We start from the raw sequence: 17,830 nt of genomic DNA, 5'->3' as shown, positions 1-17,830 counted from the left end.
GGTAAAAAGGTGTGTGTGTGTTCTGTGCAGATGATAGACTTGAGTGACAACAAGAACCCCTGGACAATATTCCTGGAGACGGTGGACCCAGAGATGGCCGCCAGCGGGGCCACGTTACCCAAGTTCCACAAAGACCGTGAGTCTCTGCCTGAACAGGATGTTATGATGAAGGATGGGACACGGACTTGGTCCTGTTCCAGTTGTCAATTAGCTCCTCTAGACAAAGAGGGAGGTTATTCACCGGGTTCATATGGAGGCATGGAAATGTATGGATTAAAATATTGACAATTTCCAGACCATGGAAAAGTATGGAAGAAGCTCAAACAAAAAACAATTGACACAGTCTGGAATTCCAAACCTATGCCATATGTGACAGTCTGGTCGTTTGAGCCTTTAGTCGGCAACTAAATCAAAATGTTCTGACTTTTATTATGAAACACGGAAATACATTTCAACGTTGTCGTAAATCACAACACACACTCGCTAGTCAAGCCAAAATACTGCGATGGAGTCGGTGAGTAATCCCCATTGCTACCTAGTTAACTGCAACAGTACTTTACATTGTTAGCAGGTTCACAAAACAAGCTGTGTTAGTTGACTAACGAGTGCGTCATTGATTTTCATCAACCCTGAAATGTATTCACAATTTTGGAAAGAAAAGTCTAAACATTAAATCGGATGCCAACTTGCGGACCAATTGACCAGACAGGGTCACATATACGTCCCAGAGGAGTTCAGAATTGTATTCAGTGTTTTCTTTTTGAGACTGATTATTTACACAGGTCCGTGTTGCTGCGTTGTGTACTGCAGTGTGAGCCTATTTTCTGTTTGACAACGGTCTTCACGCACATCATGCTACTACATCGTCGTGTAATTCCACAACATACACCCACAGATTTACAGAGCAGTTTGAGAAAATGTGGTAGGAACCTTGTGTTAAATGTTTGCTCTAGATGTCTTCTTCATTGGGTTGTTAATCCTTGGTTGGTAAATTCATGTCTGACCTCTTTCTGACCTCCATCTGTCTCCTGGCTTTCAGACGACGTCATGTTGTTCTTGAAGATGTACGATCCAAAAACCAGAAGCTTAAATTGTTGTGGACACATCTACACACCTATATCCTGTAAAATACGTAAGTGTGTGTGTGTGTGTGTGTGCGTGCGTGCGTGTGTCTGTCTGCGCGTGTGTTGAGTAACATTAGCCCTGTTATTAATGTGTGTTTAAAGTCTGGAGTGTGATTTATTAAAAAAAATTCATTTCTCTCAAAACAGGAGACCTGTTGCCCGTCATGTGCGAGAGAGCAGGGTTTCAACAGGAGACTAGCCTTATCCTCTATGAGGTGAGAATACACACACACACACACACTCACTCTCTCTCTTTAACTGCCCTAACTAAGATGAGGACACACTCCTCCTTTACTCATACCCTTCATGACAGCTGAGTCTACATTTCCCATGTCTCCCTGTTCCAGGAAGTGAAACCGAATTTAACGGAGCGGATACAGGACTACGACGTGTCTCTGGAAGAAACTCTGGACGAGCTCATGGACGGTGACATCATCGTGTTCCAGAAGTAAGGAATTCCCTATCCTCCCCACCCCCCCCTCGAATGAATGGTTCTTATTCTTGCTTGTCTAATTTCGCTGTGAGAACTCAGTATGATGATGTCTAACCCTAAACCCCCTGTATTCCTCCCTCCCTCCTCTCCTCTCCCCTCCTCTCCTTCCCCTCTCATCCCCCTCTTCTCTTCTCCTCCTCTCCTCTCCCCCTCTCCTCTCTTCTCCTCCTCTCCTCTCCTCCCCTCCTCTCCTCTCCTCTCTCATCCCCCTCTTCTCCTCCTCTCCTCTCCTCTCCTCTCCTCTCCTCTCCTCTCCTCTCCTCTCCTCTCCCCTCCCCTCCTCTCCTTCCCCTCTCATCCCCCTCTTCTCTTCTCCTCCTCTCCCCTCCCCTCTTCTCCTCCTCTCCTCTCCTCCTCTCCTTCCCCTCTCATCCCCCTCTTCTCTTCTCCTCCTCTCCCCTCCCCTCTTCTCCTCCTCTCCTCTCCTCCCCCTCTTCTCTTCTCCTCCTCTCCTCTCCCCCTCTCCTCTCCTCTCCTCCCCCTCTTCTCTTCTCCTCCTCTCCTCTCTTCTCCCCCTCTCCTCTCCTCTCCTCCCCCTCTTCTCTTCTCCTCCTCTCCTCTCCTCTCCCCCTCTCCTCTCCTCTCCTCCCCCTCTTCTCTTCTCCTCCTCTCCTCTCCCCCTCTCCTCTCCTCTCCTCCCCCTCTTTTCTCTTCTCCTCTCCTCTCCCCCTCTCCTCTCCTCCCCCTCTTCTCTTCTCCTCCTCTCCTCTCCTCTCCCCCTCTCCTCTCCTCTCCTCCCCCTCTTCTCTTCTCCTCCTCTCCTCTCCTCTCCCCCTCTCCTCTCCTCTCCTCCCCCTTTTCTCTTCTCTTCTCCTCCTCTCCTCTCCCCCTCTCCTCTCCTCCTCCTCTTCTCTTCTCCTCCTCTCCTCTCCCCCTCTCCTCTCCTCTCCTCCCCCTCTTCTCTTCTCTTCTCCTCCTCTCCTCTCCCCCTCTCCTCTCCTCCCCCTCTTCTCTTCTCTTCTCCTCCTCTCCTCTCCCCCTCTCCTCTCCTCCCCCTCTTCTCTTCTCTTCTCCTCTCCTCTCCCCCTCTCCTCTCCTCCCCCTCTTCTCTTCTCCTCCTCTCCTCTCCCCCTCTCCTCCTCCTCTTCTCTTCTCCTCCTCTCCTCTCCCCCTCTCCTCTCCTCCCCCTCTTCTCTTCTCTTCTCCTCCTCTCCTCTCCCCCTCTCCTCTCCTCCCCCTCTTCTCTTCTCTTCTCCTCTCCTCTCCCCCTCTCCTCTCCTCCCCCTCTTCTCTTCTCCTCCTCTCCTCTCCCCCTCTCCTCCTCCTCTTCTCTTCTCCTCCTCTCCTCTCCCCCTCTCCTCTCCTCCCCCTCTTCTCTTCTCCTCTTCTCCTCTCCTCTCCAGGGACGGCCCAGAGAACGACAGCAGTGAGCTGCCCACAGCCAAGGACTACTTCAGAGACCTGTACCACAGAGTGGACGTCATCTTCTGTGACAAGACCATCCACAACGACCCCGGCTTCGTGGTCACACTTTCCAACTTCATGAACTACTTCCAGGTCAGGAGGAGGAGGAGGTCAAACCGGCCTGATTGCGTACTAAACTAAAAAGACCGGAGAGCACGTTGTTGTTATTCCAATGTACGTTGTTAATTGTGAACGTACCTGTAGTGTAGGTGAGTGTACCTGTAATGTTGTTGTGGTTTCTCTGTCAGGTGGCGAAGACAGTGGCCCAGAGGTTGAACACAGACCCCATGCTCCTCCAGTTCTTCACGTCCCAGGAGTAGGAATCCCGTCGCACACGTGCACACACACACACACACGCGCTCAAATACACTCTTTACGTCACACTCGCCCTTGTTGACATCTTGAGTAACCTGTCCCCCTCTCTCCTATCTCCCCCTTCCTCTCTCGCCTCTACTTTACCCTCCTCCCCTGCCTCTCCTCTGTCCCCCCCCCCCTCTCTCCTTTCTCCTCCCTCTCTTCTCTCCTCCCCCTCTCCTGTCCTCTCTGGGCAGGTACAGAGACAGGCCAGGGGACCCTCTCAGACACAACTATGAAGACATTTTCAGAGACCTGCTGCAGTTCTTCAAACCACACCAGCCCAAGAAATTCTACTACCAACAGGTGTGTGTGTGTGTGTGTGTGTGTGTGTGTGTGTGTGTGTGTGTGTGTGTGTGTGTGTCTGTGTCTGTGTCTGTAATTGTTGGGAACCTGCGTGGGGATGGTCGTTGGGGAAACTGAATGTGTGCTCACGCTTTTTAGTGTTTTCTGATCATTGTTTTCTCTCCACCCACCTCCAGCTGAAGATGAAGATCACAGAATTTGAGAAGAGGAGGAGTTTCAAGTCCATATGGCTCAACAGCCAGTTTAGAGAGGAGGTAATATACACGCACAATGAACTAATGCTAAGTGTTTATTGCTAGCTATGTCTTAAATGTCAGGTAGGCTGGTGGAGGTAGTCATCGGAGGACACGGGTCATTGTATCATCACACTTTGGTTTGATACCGTCCTTCATTCCGTTCCGTGCATTACAATGAGCCCGTCCTCCGACCTCTACCCCCACCAGCCTCCCCCTGCTCAAACGGTCCCCTAGCCCCTAGTCCTGGTCAGAGCCATGTATAGAGACTGGCTACGTGCGGCGACGGTGTTTGGTTTGGGACAGAGCCACCAACCATGTTTCCTCTCCCCTAGGAGATCACACTCTACCCAGACAAGCATGGCTGTGTGCGCGACCTGCTGGACGAATGTAAAAAAGCTGTGGAGCTCTCCGACAAAGGCTCAGAGAAGCTCCGGTAAGGCGTGTGTGTGTGTGTGTGTGTGTGTGTGTGTGTGTATGTATCCACGCATGCGTCTGTCTGACTCTCTTACCTGATAAGATATCAACTAGTTCCAAGATGGCGGCGCGTTCGCACGCGAGGCTGGGAGAGCTCCCGACGTTGGTGCTTTTTAGCGTTTTTAAGTACATTTGTATGTACATTTTTATTTTAGTACTTATAGGGAACTGTTGTGTAAATAGTACCTACAGCAGACTAGACTTACTAGAAGTTGGTGCGCAAAACGAGAAGACAGTAACAGCGGAGTTCCTGAAGCAACAAAGGATCCCACACGACATTGCTCGGTCACCGGGAGAACAATGGTACACAGTCCCAACCCTGAGACGCAAACGACGGCGTCGAGACCGTAAGCAACGCTGAGGCCGCAGGGGAGGCCTGCTAGCTAGGCTAAGGAGAAGCCCGGATAAACCAGCTTTGCCGAGTATATTCCTCTCCAACGTAAGATCCCTAGCTAACAAGATGGACGAACTGAGACTGCAGGTTGCTTCCAACAACACCGTGGGGGATAGCTGTGTGATTATTCTCACAGAAACCTGGCTCAGCGCTTCCATTATCGGTCGCGCTACAAGGCCGCACTTTATACCGTGCCGACAGAACATTGCTTAGCGAGAAGACGCGCGGAGGCGGCCTGATCATATCTACGAAGGACAGCTGGTGCTTGAACACAAAAACTGTAAGTAGCCACTGCTCCCCAGACCTGGAATACTTGACTGTTAAATGCCGACCCACATACCTCCCGAGGGAATTCAACACGGTGTACATAACAGCTGTTTACATTGCACCAAGCGCAGATGCTAGCTTAGCGTTAGCCCGACTACATGACGTCATCAGTGGTGGACAGAGCGCAGATCCTCAAGCAGTACACATCATCGCGGGGGATTTCAATCATGCTGACCTGAAGGTAGTACTACCCAAGTTCTATCAGCATGTTAAATGTGCAACAAGAGGAGATAACACACTGGACAAGGTATACACCAACATCAAGCTTGCTTACAAAGCTAGACCGCTAGCTCATCTAGGCATGTCTGACCACGTGTACATCCTCCTGATCCCAGCCTACACTCCCATGAGGAAAAGTGCTCCCATCACCACTAAGACTGTCAGAACCTGGCCAGCAGGGTCCGCTCCACTGCAGATCTGCCTGAATGACACCTCATGGCAGGAATATGAGCATGAGGACCTGGAACAGTTCACGTCGTCGGTTATGAACCACATAGTGAACTGCACCAACTCAGCCACCGTGGACAAACGTGTCCGGGTCTACCCCAACACGAAGCCATGGATGACTGAGAAGGTCCGAAAACTGCTCAATGAGAGGGACAACGCCTACTCAGCGAAGGACACACTGCTGTACAGCACCACCAGGGCTAACCTAAACCGTGGCATCCGGGAGGCCAAGGCAGACCACAGAGAGAAGATTGAGGAATGCTTCCTGAGCAACGACTCCAGGCGGGTGTGGCAGGGGGTTCAGCACATGGCAAACTTCAGAGCCAACAGGCTCACAGCCGCGGAGGACGACCCCCTGCTGGCGGAAGAGCTGAACTCCTTCTATGCCCGGTTCGACGAGGGGCGAACGGAGGTAACCACAACACAAACACCACTCTCTCCAGCTCTCAGCAGCCTCACCCTCACAGAGCACACCCTGAAGGCGGTAGACCCCAGAAAAGCCTCAGGGCCGGATGGCGTCCTGGGACGGGTGCTGAGGGACTGCTCCGACCAGCTGGCCGGGGTTTTCACCAACATCTTCAACCAGTCCCTGTCCCAGGCCACCATCCCACCCTGCCTGAAAACCTCAACAATCATCCCAGTCCCGAAGAAAAGCACGGTGAGCTGCCTAAACGACTACCGCTCGGTGGCACTCACACCAATCATCATGAAGTGCTTCGAGAAACTGGTCCGGGCCCACATAGTCACACGCCTCCCGCCCAACCTGGATCCATTCCAGTTCGCCTACAGAGCCCACAGGACCACAGAGGACGCCATCGCGACGACTCTCCACTCCACTCTATCCCACCTGGAGAGGGGGAACAGCTACGTGAGACTGCTCTTTGTGGACTTCAGCTCTGCCTTCAACACCATCCTTCCAGACAGGCTAGTGACCAAACTACTAGACCTGGGACTATCACACTCCATCTGTGCATGGATCAAGGACTTCCTGTCTGACCGCCCCCAGAGGGTGCGGGTGGGCTCCCACACCTCCACAGCCCTCAGACTCAGCACTGGGTCCCCCCAGGGCTGCGTGCTAAGCCCCATCCTCTACAACCTCTACACCTACGACTTCACACCCGTCCACCCCAGCAACTCCATCATAAAGTTTGCAGACGACACCACCGTGGTGGGCTGCATCTTGGGGGGGGACGAGGCGGCGTACAGGGATGAGGTGGAGCAGCTGGGCAAGCTGTGCAAGGTTAACAACCTGCTGCTGAACCAGTCAAAGACCCAGGAAATCATCGTGGACTTCAGGAGGAAAAAATCTGAGGTCCAGCCCCTGCTCGTCGATGGAGGGAGCGTGGAGAGAGTCTCAACCCTCCGATTCCTGGAGGTGCACATACAGGATGACCTGTCCTGGAAGACCAACACAGCAGCCATCATCAAGAAGGCACAACAGCGGCTCTACTTCCTGAGAGTCCTCAGGAAATACCACCTCAAACAGGAGCTGCTTGTGACCTTCTACCGCTGCACAGTGGAGAGCATCCTCACCTACTGCATCTGCGTGTGGTTCTCCAGCTGCACAGCCGCAGAAAGGAAAGCGCTACAGAGAGTCGTGAGATCGGCCCAGAAGATCATCGGCGCCCCCCTCCCCTCTCTGGAAGAGCTGTACAACACACGCTGCCTCAGGAAGGCCTCCAAGATCTCCAGAGACCCATCCCACCCTGGGAACGAACACTTTGTTCGGCTGCCCTCGGGCAGGCGGTTCAGGACCATGTCCGCAAGGACAAATAGACTGAAGCTCAGCTTCTACCCTAGGGCCATTCAGGCCCTGAACACAGCAAAGACCTAGGTTCTAGGCCCTGGACAATCTAGACAATTTGATGGCAGCTACTAGATTGTAATCAAGTGCAATACCGAAACACAACTGTGAACATTTCAAACCTGCAAACTGCGACACTTTAAATGAATGTGCAATAATACTATGTGCAATATGACAACCCTCGGGTACATAAGGTTCAGAATAGGAAATGTTAGGATATTTATAGCATAGCATAGAGTACAGCACAGTGTTTTATTTGTATAGTATAGTATAGTGCAGCGGTTCCCAACCTTTTTGGAGTCACGGCCCACTTTACAAATCTGTCCAGTATTCGCGGCCCACTCAGCAGCGTGCGAAGCGCGAGTGTTTTTTTTCCCTGCGTGCACGCGCATGAAACGCGCACGAGCGCTCAAAAGAACTACGTAATTTCACCAAAAACTAGAGGGAGCGTGGCAATTAAAAAAAAATTAAATAGCGGTTAAACCATTAAAGCCGAGCGGCGATGTTTTATATAGCAGGTGATCAAATACCAAGATCGTAAATGTTGTATGTGTTCAATATTTACGACCAAACATCCTTATGTGTGTGGGCAACTACCGACTCCCGACTAGGGTTGCCAGATGGGCTCGGGGTTTTTTGGTGGAATTAGCGGTTTTAGACTGTGGTTAGGGTGGAAAATATCGATCCCATCTGGCAACCCTGTTCGCGAGTCCGGGATGGAATGTAGCCAATCAAGAAGCGAGCTTCTTCTTTTCGGATGGAAATATCGGCGCACACCACACACAATATGATCAAGGCTGTTCAATGCAAGATTTTTTATCTTTTTAAAATTAAAAAGTTTTTGTAACAAAAAAACGTCAATAAAACAAATACATTTTTGCCCATGATTTGGCGGCCCACTTGCAGTACTCTCGCGGACCACCAGTGGGCCGCGGCCCATAGGTTGGGAACCGCTGGTATAGTGGATAGTGTACATAGCCTTTATTTATGTAAACCAGCTCTTTTCCCTTCTTGTTTTTAGTATTTTTTTCCTAGCGCCAGGGGAGCCCCCCCTCCCAAATTTCGTTGTATGGTACCTGTACTATATTAATGACAATAAAGACCATTCATTCATTCATTTTCCTGTGTATGTGTCTAGTGGTAAACACAGAGACGGGAGGAGCCAGAGAGCATTTCTGTGGGAAAATAAGGCCTGGCCTGCTCCTCTGGGCTGTGGACATGTTGTGCTTTACTCATTGCGAACCTTATTGGTTGTAGCTTCAGCTGTGTAATGGCTGGGGTCTCAATCGCTGCACAGGAAAAGTGTGTGTGTGTGTGTGGGTGTGTGTGTGTGTGTGTGTGTGTGTACTCTCCCCTGGTGAATAATAATGAGGATGTCTGCAGTGGGTACTTTGCTAGTTTCCACGGTGGACAGCGGCTATCGCTGTACTTGGAGCCACTCAATCATCTTCTAATTCTAACGATCTTTGTCATAAACCCCTGAGAGACGTGAAATCCCCCGCCCCTTGTGGGCTTATTAGACACATGCAGTAGCATAGCAAATATATAATAATAATAATAATAATAATTATAATAACTTTTATTTGTATAGCACTTTTCCTGCAAACATTGCATATGCAACATACAACAACGCTGCCTTCCAGTACTACTTCTAGGGCGACATTTTCCGTAACAATAAAAAGGGAATGAATACTTTGAAAGCCACTAGGGGCAAGTAATTGCATTTCTGTCTACATACAGATTTACATTTCAAACATATTTAATGTGGAAGAGAAATAAAGATTATGCCACAAACTAATTAGATTCACTCCTCTCTCTCTCTCCCTCTCTCTCCCCCCCCTCTCTTTCTCTCTCCTCTCCCCCCCCCCCCCCCTCTCTCTCTCTCCATCCCCCTCTCTCTCTCAGGCTGTTAGAAATATTAAGCTATAGAATCATCGGAGTGCACCAGGAAGATGAGCTGCTAAAATGGTTACCTAGTTCAAACCGGACGTACAAAATAGAGGTAACACACACACCTCTCACACCACACACACACCTCTCACACCACTGTTACGGTCTCCTCCCTCCACTGCTGTCTTGTTCTGATTGTGTTGCAGGATGGCAGTGGGGAGAGGAGGCCTGATTGGCTGATGTAGCACACCTGTGCCTATTTAGGTTGTGCATTGGGGATCAGTCCCTCTCTCTCTCTCTCTCCACAGGATATCCTTTTTTGACTTTTCTGTTAGTGGCAACCTTTTGTTCCTTTGTTTCACCCTTACAACATTCCACATACAGATCACTCACCCACACCCTACACAACTGATAAAACTGACTATCACATCCCATTTCTAAATTACTTATTTTGCTTTAGTTATTAATAAAATAATCATTTACCTTTACCCTCGACTTGTCTCCCTATTTTGTCACTTGCTCTGAGCCGGGTTAGTGACAAATGGGGGCTCGGCCGTCGGATTTAGTTGTTGTAGGACCTTTTGTTGTAGTTTGGTTAGTGCTCTTTGTTTCACTGGTTGATAATTTCAGTGATTTGGGATTCTTTGGTAGGTTCTTTGTTAAATTGGTTGGTTCGTTGGTTCTTTGGTAGGTTCTTTGTTAAATTGGTTGGTTCGTTGGTTCGTTGGTTCTTTGGTAGGTTCTTTGTTAAGCGCTAAACATTTGGGAGATAAGTTGGGTATGGTTTTGTTGATGCTGTGGCATCTTAGTTACCTTTCTGTTGTGATTTGTGCCAACAGTTATTTATGTTCGTTTGTGTGCTGGGGGAGAGAGAGGACTACGGTTTGTCTCCAGACACTTGCCCAGGCTAGAGACGCCATTTGCTCTACTATCTGTTGGGACACCTAGGAGAGATTTAGGAGCTGATGCCTTCTACCCCATGTTAGGCATAGCGGCGTATTTCCTTTGGGGAGTGCGTTGTTGTTTTTTTTGTTGTTGTTTTTTTTGTGTGTGGTAACCGTGGCTAGAGCAGTGGTCTCGGGGGCATCGCCGTAGCACGGGGGAGTGCGCCAGCGTGCTGGTTACTTGTTCCGTGTTAGCGGTATTAAGTGCGTAATTACCCACCACGAAGACTACGAAGACTAGGGTTGAGCTATCTAGGATTTGGGGAAGCTCCGTTGAATATCTCCATTGCTGCGCTCGGTGCGACTGCGACTGCTACTGTTTTGTGTGCTTCAACAGGTGGGGAGGCATTGTTATAGTAGTTACGTGCACATTAATCATGGCTTCTATTGTCGAAGAGTTCATGCTGAAACCATCAGTGGAGTTGTTAGAGAGATGTAGTAAGGACCAACTTTTGAAAATCGCGGATCTCCATAACATTGAAATAAGTAAAACTGTTAGCCGTCTCAAGGAGACTTTAAGAACGATCGTGATGGACAATCTGATTCAAGCTGGTATCCTGGAGGAATCTCTAACCCTTACGCTTGTCCCAACTCCCGTGAGTAGTCATTTGACTTTTGACCAACAGAAGGAGTTGTTGTTGTTGCAGCAAGAACATGAGAAAACTGTTCAATTGGAGATTGAAAAAATGTGTCAGGATACAAAACGTGCTAAATTAGAATTTCAATACGAGCATCTTAAGTTAATTAAAGAGGGTAAAAATGTCGGGGGTTTTTCTCTCTATGATCCCGACCCCGCTAGGGAACGTGTGGGTCCCCATTTTGATATTTCTAATAACCTAAAGCTTGTGCCTAAGTTCAATGAGCGAGACCTTGACTCTTTTTTTTTACTATTTGAGCGAGTGGCTGAGGTTAGACATTGGTCTGATTCAGACCGCATCTTGCTCCTACAGAGCGTGATTACGGGTGGAGCCCAGGAGGCCTACTCTGCTCTAAGTAGGGCTGACTGTAGGGACTATTCCTTAGTTAAAGCTGCAATCTTGCGTGCTTATCGATTGGTTCCGGAAGCGTACCGCCAACGTTTTAGAACTGCAAAGCGGCGTAACGAGCAATCTCATGTTGATTTTGTCCGTGATTTGACGTTACAGTTTGATCGGTGGTGCTCTGCCTCATCTGTTACCAGCTGGTAATTTCTAAATTACTTATTTTGCTTTAGTTGTTAATAAAATAATAATTTACCTTTACCCTCGACTTGTCTCCCTATTTTGTCACTTTCTCTAAGCCGGGTTAGTGACACCACACACACACCTCTCACACCACACACACACCTCTCACACCACACACACACCTCTCACACCACACACACACACCACACACACACCTCTCTCACACCACACACACACCTCTCTCACACCACACACACACACCTCTCACACCACACACACCTCTCACACCACACACACACACACCTCTCACACCACACACACACACACACACACCACCCACACACACACACACACACACACACACCTCTCACACCACACACACACCTCTCACACCACACACACACCTCTCACACCACACACACACACACCTCTCACCACACACACACACCTCTCACACCACACACACACCTCTCACACCACACACACCTCTCACACCACACACACCTCTCACACCACACACACACCTCTCACACCACACACACCTCTCTCACACCACACACACACCTCTCACACCACATACACACCTCTCACACCACACACACACCTCTCTCACACCACACACACACCTCTCACACCACACACACCTCTCACACCTCTCTCACACCTCTCACACCACACACACACCTCTCACACCACACACACACCTCTCACACCACACACACCTCTCACACCTCTCTCACACCTCTCACACCACACACACACCTCTCTCACACCTCTCACACCACACACACACCTCTCTCACACCTCTCTCACACCTCTCACACCACACACACACCTCTCACACCACACACACACCTCTCACACCACACACACACCTCTCACACCACACACACCTCTCACACCTCTCTCACACCTCTCACACCACATACACCTCTCACACCACACACACCACACACACACCTCTCTCACACCTCTCACACCACACACACCACACACACACCTCTCACACCACACACACCTCTCACACCACACACACACCTCTCACACCACATACACACCTCTCACACCACACACACACCTCTCACACCACACACACACCTCTCACACCACACACACACCTCTCACACCACACTCCTCTCTCACACCACACACACACCTCTCACACCACAGACACACCTCATACTCTTACCTCACCCTTCCTCTTCCCCTCCTTTCACTTTCCCTTCCTCGTTCCTCCTTGCCCCCCCCCTCCCCCGCTTCTCTATCCATGTCTAAAAGCCAGTACTACTGTCTGTCTCTCTAAGTATAGACTAACCATCCCTCTCCCTCCCTGTAGGAGGTGCCCCTGGACCAGTATAGACTAACCTTCCCTCTCCCTCCCTGTAGGAGGTGCCCCTGGACCAGGTGGATCTGGACAAAGACAACGAGATGCTGATTCCTGTCGCACATTTCCACAAGGTGTACTTCGAAACCTTCGGAATCCCCTTCCTGCTGAAGATCAGACAGGTGTGTGTTTGTGTGTGTGTGAGACATAGAGAGAAAGGAGAATGTGTTTGAGGCATGTTCTTTAAATGACAGTGTTCGATGGCTGCATCACTCATTTCTCGTTCGTTTCTCGTCTGTGTCTCAGGGCGAGCCGTTCCGAGACGTGATGAGGAGGATCCAGAGCATGTTAGACATCCAGGAGAAGGAGTTTGAGAAGGTCAGCGTCTCTCATAATAATCTATATGTTTTATCACTGAGACTGCCAATGGCCCTGGGCCTGAGCTAGATTACTCTTCCTGTAACGACTGGTGGATTGATGATTCACTTGCTTAGTCAAATGTATTGATTGGAATAAGGCGTCTGCTAAATGCCTAAAATGTAAATGTCTCTCACACCTCATAAAAACACCTGTACAGACTCTCGCTTTTATTGGTGCACGACGCACGTATTAGATATTTGTGAATATTTTTTTATTATTTGACCTCCTCCTCCTCCTTGTATGCGAGTCTCTATATTGCTGTGGCGCTGTCCTAATGGGAGTTGGTGTGTGCTGTTGATGGTGTGTACGTGTGTTCTGTTGATGGTGGTTGAAGTATTGATTGATTGATTGATTATACTTTAATGTCCCCGAGGGGAAACTTGTCTTGGGCATGGTACTTTCATGCTTCAAGTGCAACAGAGACGATACATACAACATACAGCAGGCAAAGTAAACAACAGGACAGCAGCAAACATTGAGTGACATTGGCAGCAGTTTCCACCTGGACATGGCATCATTTGGTATAAATATATATTGCACATAACCCTTCAAGTGGTGTTTTCGAATATTGCACATGGCCCTTCAAGTGGTGTCTAAGATAAAGTGCAGGTGCTGGTGATCATGTCCTAATCATCGTTTCTGCTTGAGCGAATTGATTAGTTTAATGGAGAATGGGACAAATGATAATTTTAAGAGCTTATAATTACATCTTGGCATGCGAAGCCTTCTACCTAGGGGGAGAACTTCGTATTCTGTGGAGAGCGGATGTTGGGGGTCTGTTGGGGGTCTGCGATGATCTTATTAGCCTTGTATGCGGTTGTTGTTGTTGTTGTTGTGTGTTGGTGATTGTTGTGGGTCTGTGATGGTTCGAGGTGTGTGTTGCTGATGTGTGTGTGTGTGTGGTATTGCTGTGTGTTGGTGATGGGTTTTGGTGTGTGTTGGTGATTAGGGGTGGGAATCGCAAGGTAACTCACGTATCGATAACCGTAGCATATTTTGCCCTCCATACCGATAGTATCGCGGTACATTAATTCTGCGATAATCGATACATTGTAAGACAATTCCTCAACGATACATCACGGTATCTGTGTTAACCAGATCTTATCCACCTCATTTTTCGGGTTTTCTGCTCGAAATGACATGCCCACAGTGAATATAGAATATCTCCACAATCACAAGGGCCTTCATAATGATATTGTTATCAAATGAAAGCTAACACCTGTGGGGTGGCTGTAGAAGTGTCAGAATCCAAATCTACGTATGTTACTGTGTCAGAGCAAATAGAGCTAGAACATTATAAAACATCTCAAATTCAGTCTCCGCCTAAAAAAACAACAGCTTTTACAGTGAATATCACCTTGGAAACCTGATAACGAAGTCCAAATCATCTAGGAATCAGTACTCCAGGGTCTTATTAGTACTTGTGCCAAAGTCGATGCTAGTAATGTGAGCAAATGCAACTTTGTACCTGTTTTAGTACAGGTATGTTTAGGCCATTTGGAGATATTTTGGCACCATCTTTGACCTTTGACCTTTCTCATGTATCAGATTTTATTTTATTTTTATTTTGGGGGGGGGGATTTTTTTGGGTTGGCCGACCAATGGTATGGAAATTTGGCGTTGAAACCGGACATGACACATTCTCCAGTTGGAGAAAACTGGATGTGACTTAGGCCGTGTTTACCGTCTCGGGAAAAAAATGGTGGCATCGTATAGCATGCAAAGTTGTGAATAAAATGTGATATCGATGAAGAGAATTGATCGAGGTAAACTCTTTATATCACTTCGGATCCCCATGGGGGTCCGTTGGCTCCTATGAGGTTAACTGGTATTGCATAAAGTGGTTCTAGTGTTAGAAGCATTCGACAGAAACCTTAGTTTTCCACAACACTGTACAGGCGAAGGTCCTTACAAATAAACCCAGTGATAAAATTGGTAATAGTCGTAGCGCTCGGGGAGTTTAAGGGAGGCCTTGTTTTGAAATAATAATCGTTCCAGACGACTGCGTGGGAATACGACACGTGTATGAGAGTTAAGATGAGATAAGAAAAAAAAGAGAGGCCACGATACGATAATCACTGTATCGATATTTTGTCTATTGGTGATGGGTGTTGGTGTTTGTTGCTGGTGGGTTTTGGTGTTGCTGTGAGTTGCTAATGGATGGTGGTGTGTGTTGGTGGTGGGTGTGTTGGTGATGGATGTTGCTGTGTGTTGGTGATGGATGTTGCTGTGTGTTGGTGGTGGGTGTGTTGGTGATGGATGTTGCTGTGTGCCTGTGATGGATGTTGCTGTGTGTTGGTGATGGATGTTGATGTGTGTTGGTGATGGATGTTGCTGTGTGTTGGTGATGGATGGTGGTTGGTGATGGATGGTGGTGGGTGTTGCTGTGTGTTGCTCATGGGTGTTGGTGGTGGGTGTTGTGGTGGGTGTTGGTGGTTGGGTGACTACTGGCTAGTAGTCGCTCTATGTGTAGAGGCTAGAGGGCTGCAAGGGAATTTTCCTGGCTACATAGTGTACAGGTTTTTACTTTTGCCTGCTTGCGGCTCTGTCAGTATTGATTGATTGATTGACTGAGAATGTTCATTATGTGAAGCGCATTGAGTTGCATCTTGTAAGAAATGCGCTATACAAATAAAATTTGATTTGATTTGATTTGATTTGGTGGTGGGTGTTGGTGTGTATTGCTGGTGGGTGTTGCTGATGGCTGTTGGTGTGTTTCGCTGATGGCTGTTGGTGTGTGTTGGTTCTCCTCCAGTTCAAGTTTGCGATCGTGATGATGGGCCGGCATCAGTACATCACTGAGGACGAGTATGAGGTCAACCTGAAAGACTTCGAGCCACAGCCAGGTACATCTCTCTCTCTTTCCATCCTTTCCTTTCCCATTAGTCTTTCCACCTGTTCCCTCTCTTTCTCGTGCTCGGAATGTTCGATGGTCGTTGGTAAAAAAACAACTAAAATACAGGGTTAAAGTTAATTTATGCTTTGTCGATCGACACTGCCCTCATCTGACAACTGACAGAAAATATGTCATATCAGCCTTTGTGTCGCGTGCCTCCTGATCGGAAGATGTGCGATCTTTCTTTTTGTTGAGTGACGATATGTCCAAAAACACCCTTTTACACACTCCCTTACCAAACCAGGGCTCCCCTTAAAGCACTTTAGATGGCTTTAAGATGGTACCATGGGTCCATGGCTACCATATATATTATAGAATCTATTCTAATCTTTTTCTAATTATTTAAATGTTTTAATCTGTGTACTATTCTCCTCTTGATGTATTTTTTTTGAATGCTGTATGTAAAGCACTTTGAATTGTTGTTAAATTGTGCTGTTGTATGAAATGTGCTATACAAATAAACTTGCCTTGCCTCCAGGTAACCACCCAGTGTCCCACCCAAGGCCCTGGTTAGGGCTGGACCACTTTAACACAGCTCCAAAGAGAGGCCGCGACACGGCCATCAAGATCCACAACTGAGCAGCCCCCTCACTCACACCCAACCACCCTTCCTCCTCCTCCTCCTCCTCCTCCTCCTCCTCCTCCTCCTCTTTCTCCTCCTCTTCTCTAACCGACCATAACCACGGACTGTAACCAACCCTGTGTGTGTGAGCGTGAGTGTGTGTGAGCGTGTGTGCGTGAGTGTGAGTGTGCGTGTGTGTGTGCACCACCTTTAAACACCCCGGCTAGTCTGGCTACACAGGCACCATGTATCGTCAGCAACCCGGATCTGCTGCTGATGGAGACGCTAGTCCCCCCTCCTCCCACTCCCCCCCAACCCCCACTCCCCACCCCCTACTATTTGAGGCTGTTCGGTTTTTTGGCTTCTCTAACTGTTGACTGCCTATTGTTTTTGTTTTTTCGTCTGGAGTATGAACTTCTAGACTTTTTTTTTTACTTTTTGTGGGGGTTTGTTTTTAATAACAGTTGTTTCGACTGCTGCGTAGTGAGTGAGTGGGATGATGATGATGATGATGATGCGATGGAGAGAGAAGTCGCCATTTTGCAGAAAAAAAAGGAGCGTGGTCCTTTTTAAAAGAGAAACCCAGTTGCAAGTGGCTGAGGCTTGCTAGTTGCCCTGATGTGGTTGTCATATATCCTGGTCCCCCCTTTAGTGCAACTAGTCAAAAACAATTTCTATGTTTACACAATTCTTTCTCACTTAGTTTGGTTGGAGGAAAATTCAGTTTTTGTCTTTTTCTGCAAATCTTGTATAATAAAATAAAAATCCACAGCATTTGTTTAGAATAAATACAAAAAAAGAAAGAAATCGTCTGTACTTCATCTGCACCTTGGCACTTAATATCAGAGGTTTTACATTTCTCAGGACTGGTAAATGTAAACTTTGGTTGTAGTTTTGATTTGCGTACCTAATCCACCTCCCCCTCTCACTCCAGACTCGTTTTTTTGGGTTACTCTCCCCAACACCCCTCCTCTCCTCTTTTTTCTCCCTGTTTGGTCCCCTCTCTTCCTCCCCTCCCTCTCTCCCTGAGGGTTATTGATGGTGACTCTATCGCCCTCCAGTGGCTTGGATTAAATTTACTGTGCTGTGCTTGGTAGTAAGCCGCAGTCCACACTGGTTTGAGGATATATAGATAAAACCAGCATTATAAAAAAACACTTTCAGCCCTTTTATTATGTTTGTTTTTTCAAGCACAAAAGGAATGCTCCCCATATAGCTCATAGTTGGCTTTGTAAAGACAATATTTGAAATTGTATATTTAAAAATAT

The 17,830-nt window shown here is 48.1% G+C and overlaps 1 protein-coding gene across 1 annotated transcript in view; it reads left to right on the top strand.

Annotated features, from left to right (window-relative positions):
- The window catches only part of LOC308163261 (ubiquitin carboxyl-terminal hydrolase 7-like), a gene marked incomplete at its 3' end in the record, with an annotated part of 35,306 nt that extends 18,727 nt beyond the window's left edge, over positions 1-16,579 (top strand). Inside the window, exons 12-25 of the mRNA XM_080537444.1 lie at positions 31-136; positions 1,040-1,132; positions 1,272-1,339; positions 1,472-1,572; positions 2,961-3,114; positions 3,270-3,337; positions 3,579-3,681; positions 3,858-3,935; positions 4,250-4,350; positions 9,269-9,365; positions 12,747-12,866; positions 12,991-13,062; positions 15,860-15,950; positions 16,479-16,579. Of these exons, the coding sequence (XP_080393570.1) occupies positions 31-136; positions 1,040-1,132; positions 1,272-1,339; positions 1,472-1,572; positions 2,961-3,114; positions 3,270-3,337; positions 3,579-3,681; positions 3,858-3,935; positions 4,250-4,350; positions 9,269-9,365; positions 12,747-12,866; positions 12,991-13,062; positions 15,860-15,950; positions 16,479-16,579 (1,353 nt within the window). The remainder of the gene's footprint in view (positions 1-30; positions 137-1,039; positions 1,133-1,271; positions 1,340-1,471; positions 1,573-2,960; positions 3,115-3,269; positions 3,338-3,578; positions 3,682-3,857; positions 3,936-4,249; positions 4,351-9,268; positions 9,366-12,746; positions 12,867-12,990; positions 13,063-15,859; positions 15,951-16,478) is intronic.
- Between the last annotated feature and the right edge of the window lie 1,251 nt (positions 16,580-17,830).

Source organism: Nansenia antarctica (genome assembly GCF_963989245.1).
Source record: "Nansenia antarctica genome assembly, chromosome: 8".
In the NCBI taxonomy this organism is placed as follows: domain Eukaryota; kingdom Metazoa; phylum Chordata; class Actinopteri; order Argentiniformes; family Microstomatidae; genus Nansenia; species Nansenia antarctica.
Note: the sequence above shows the minus strand (reverse complement) of the source record. Positions and strands in the feature narration are given on the sequence as shown.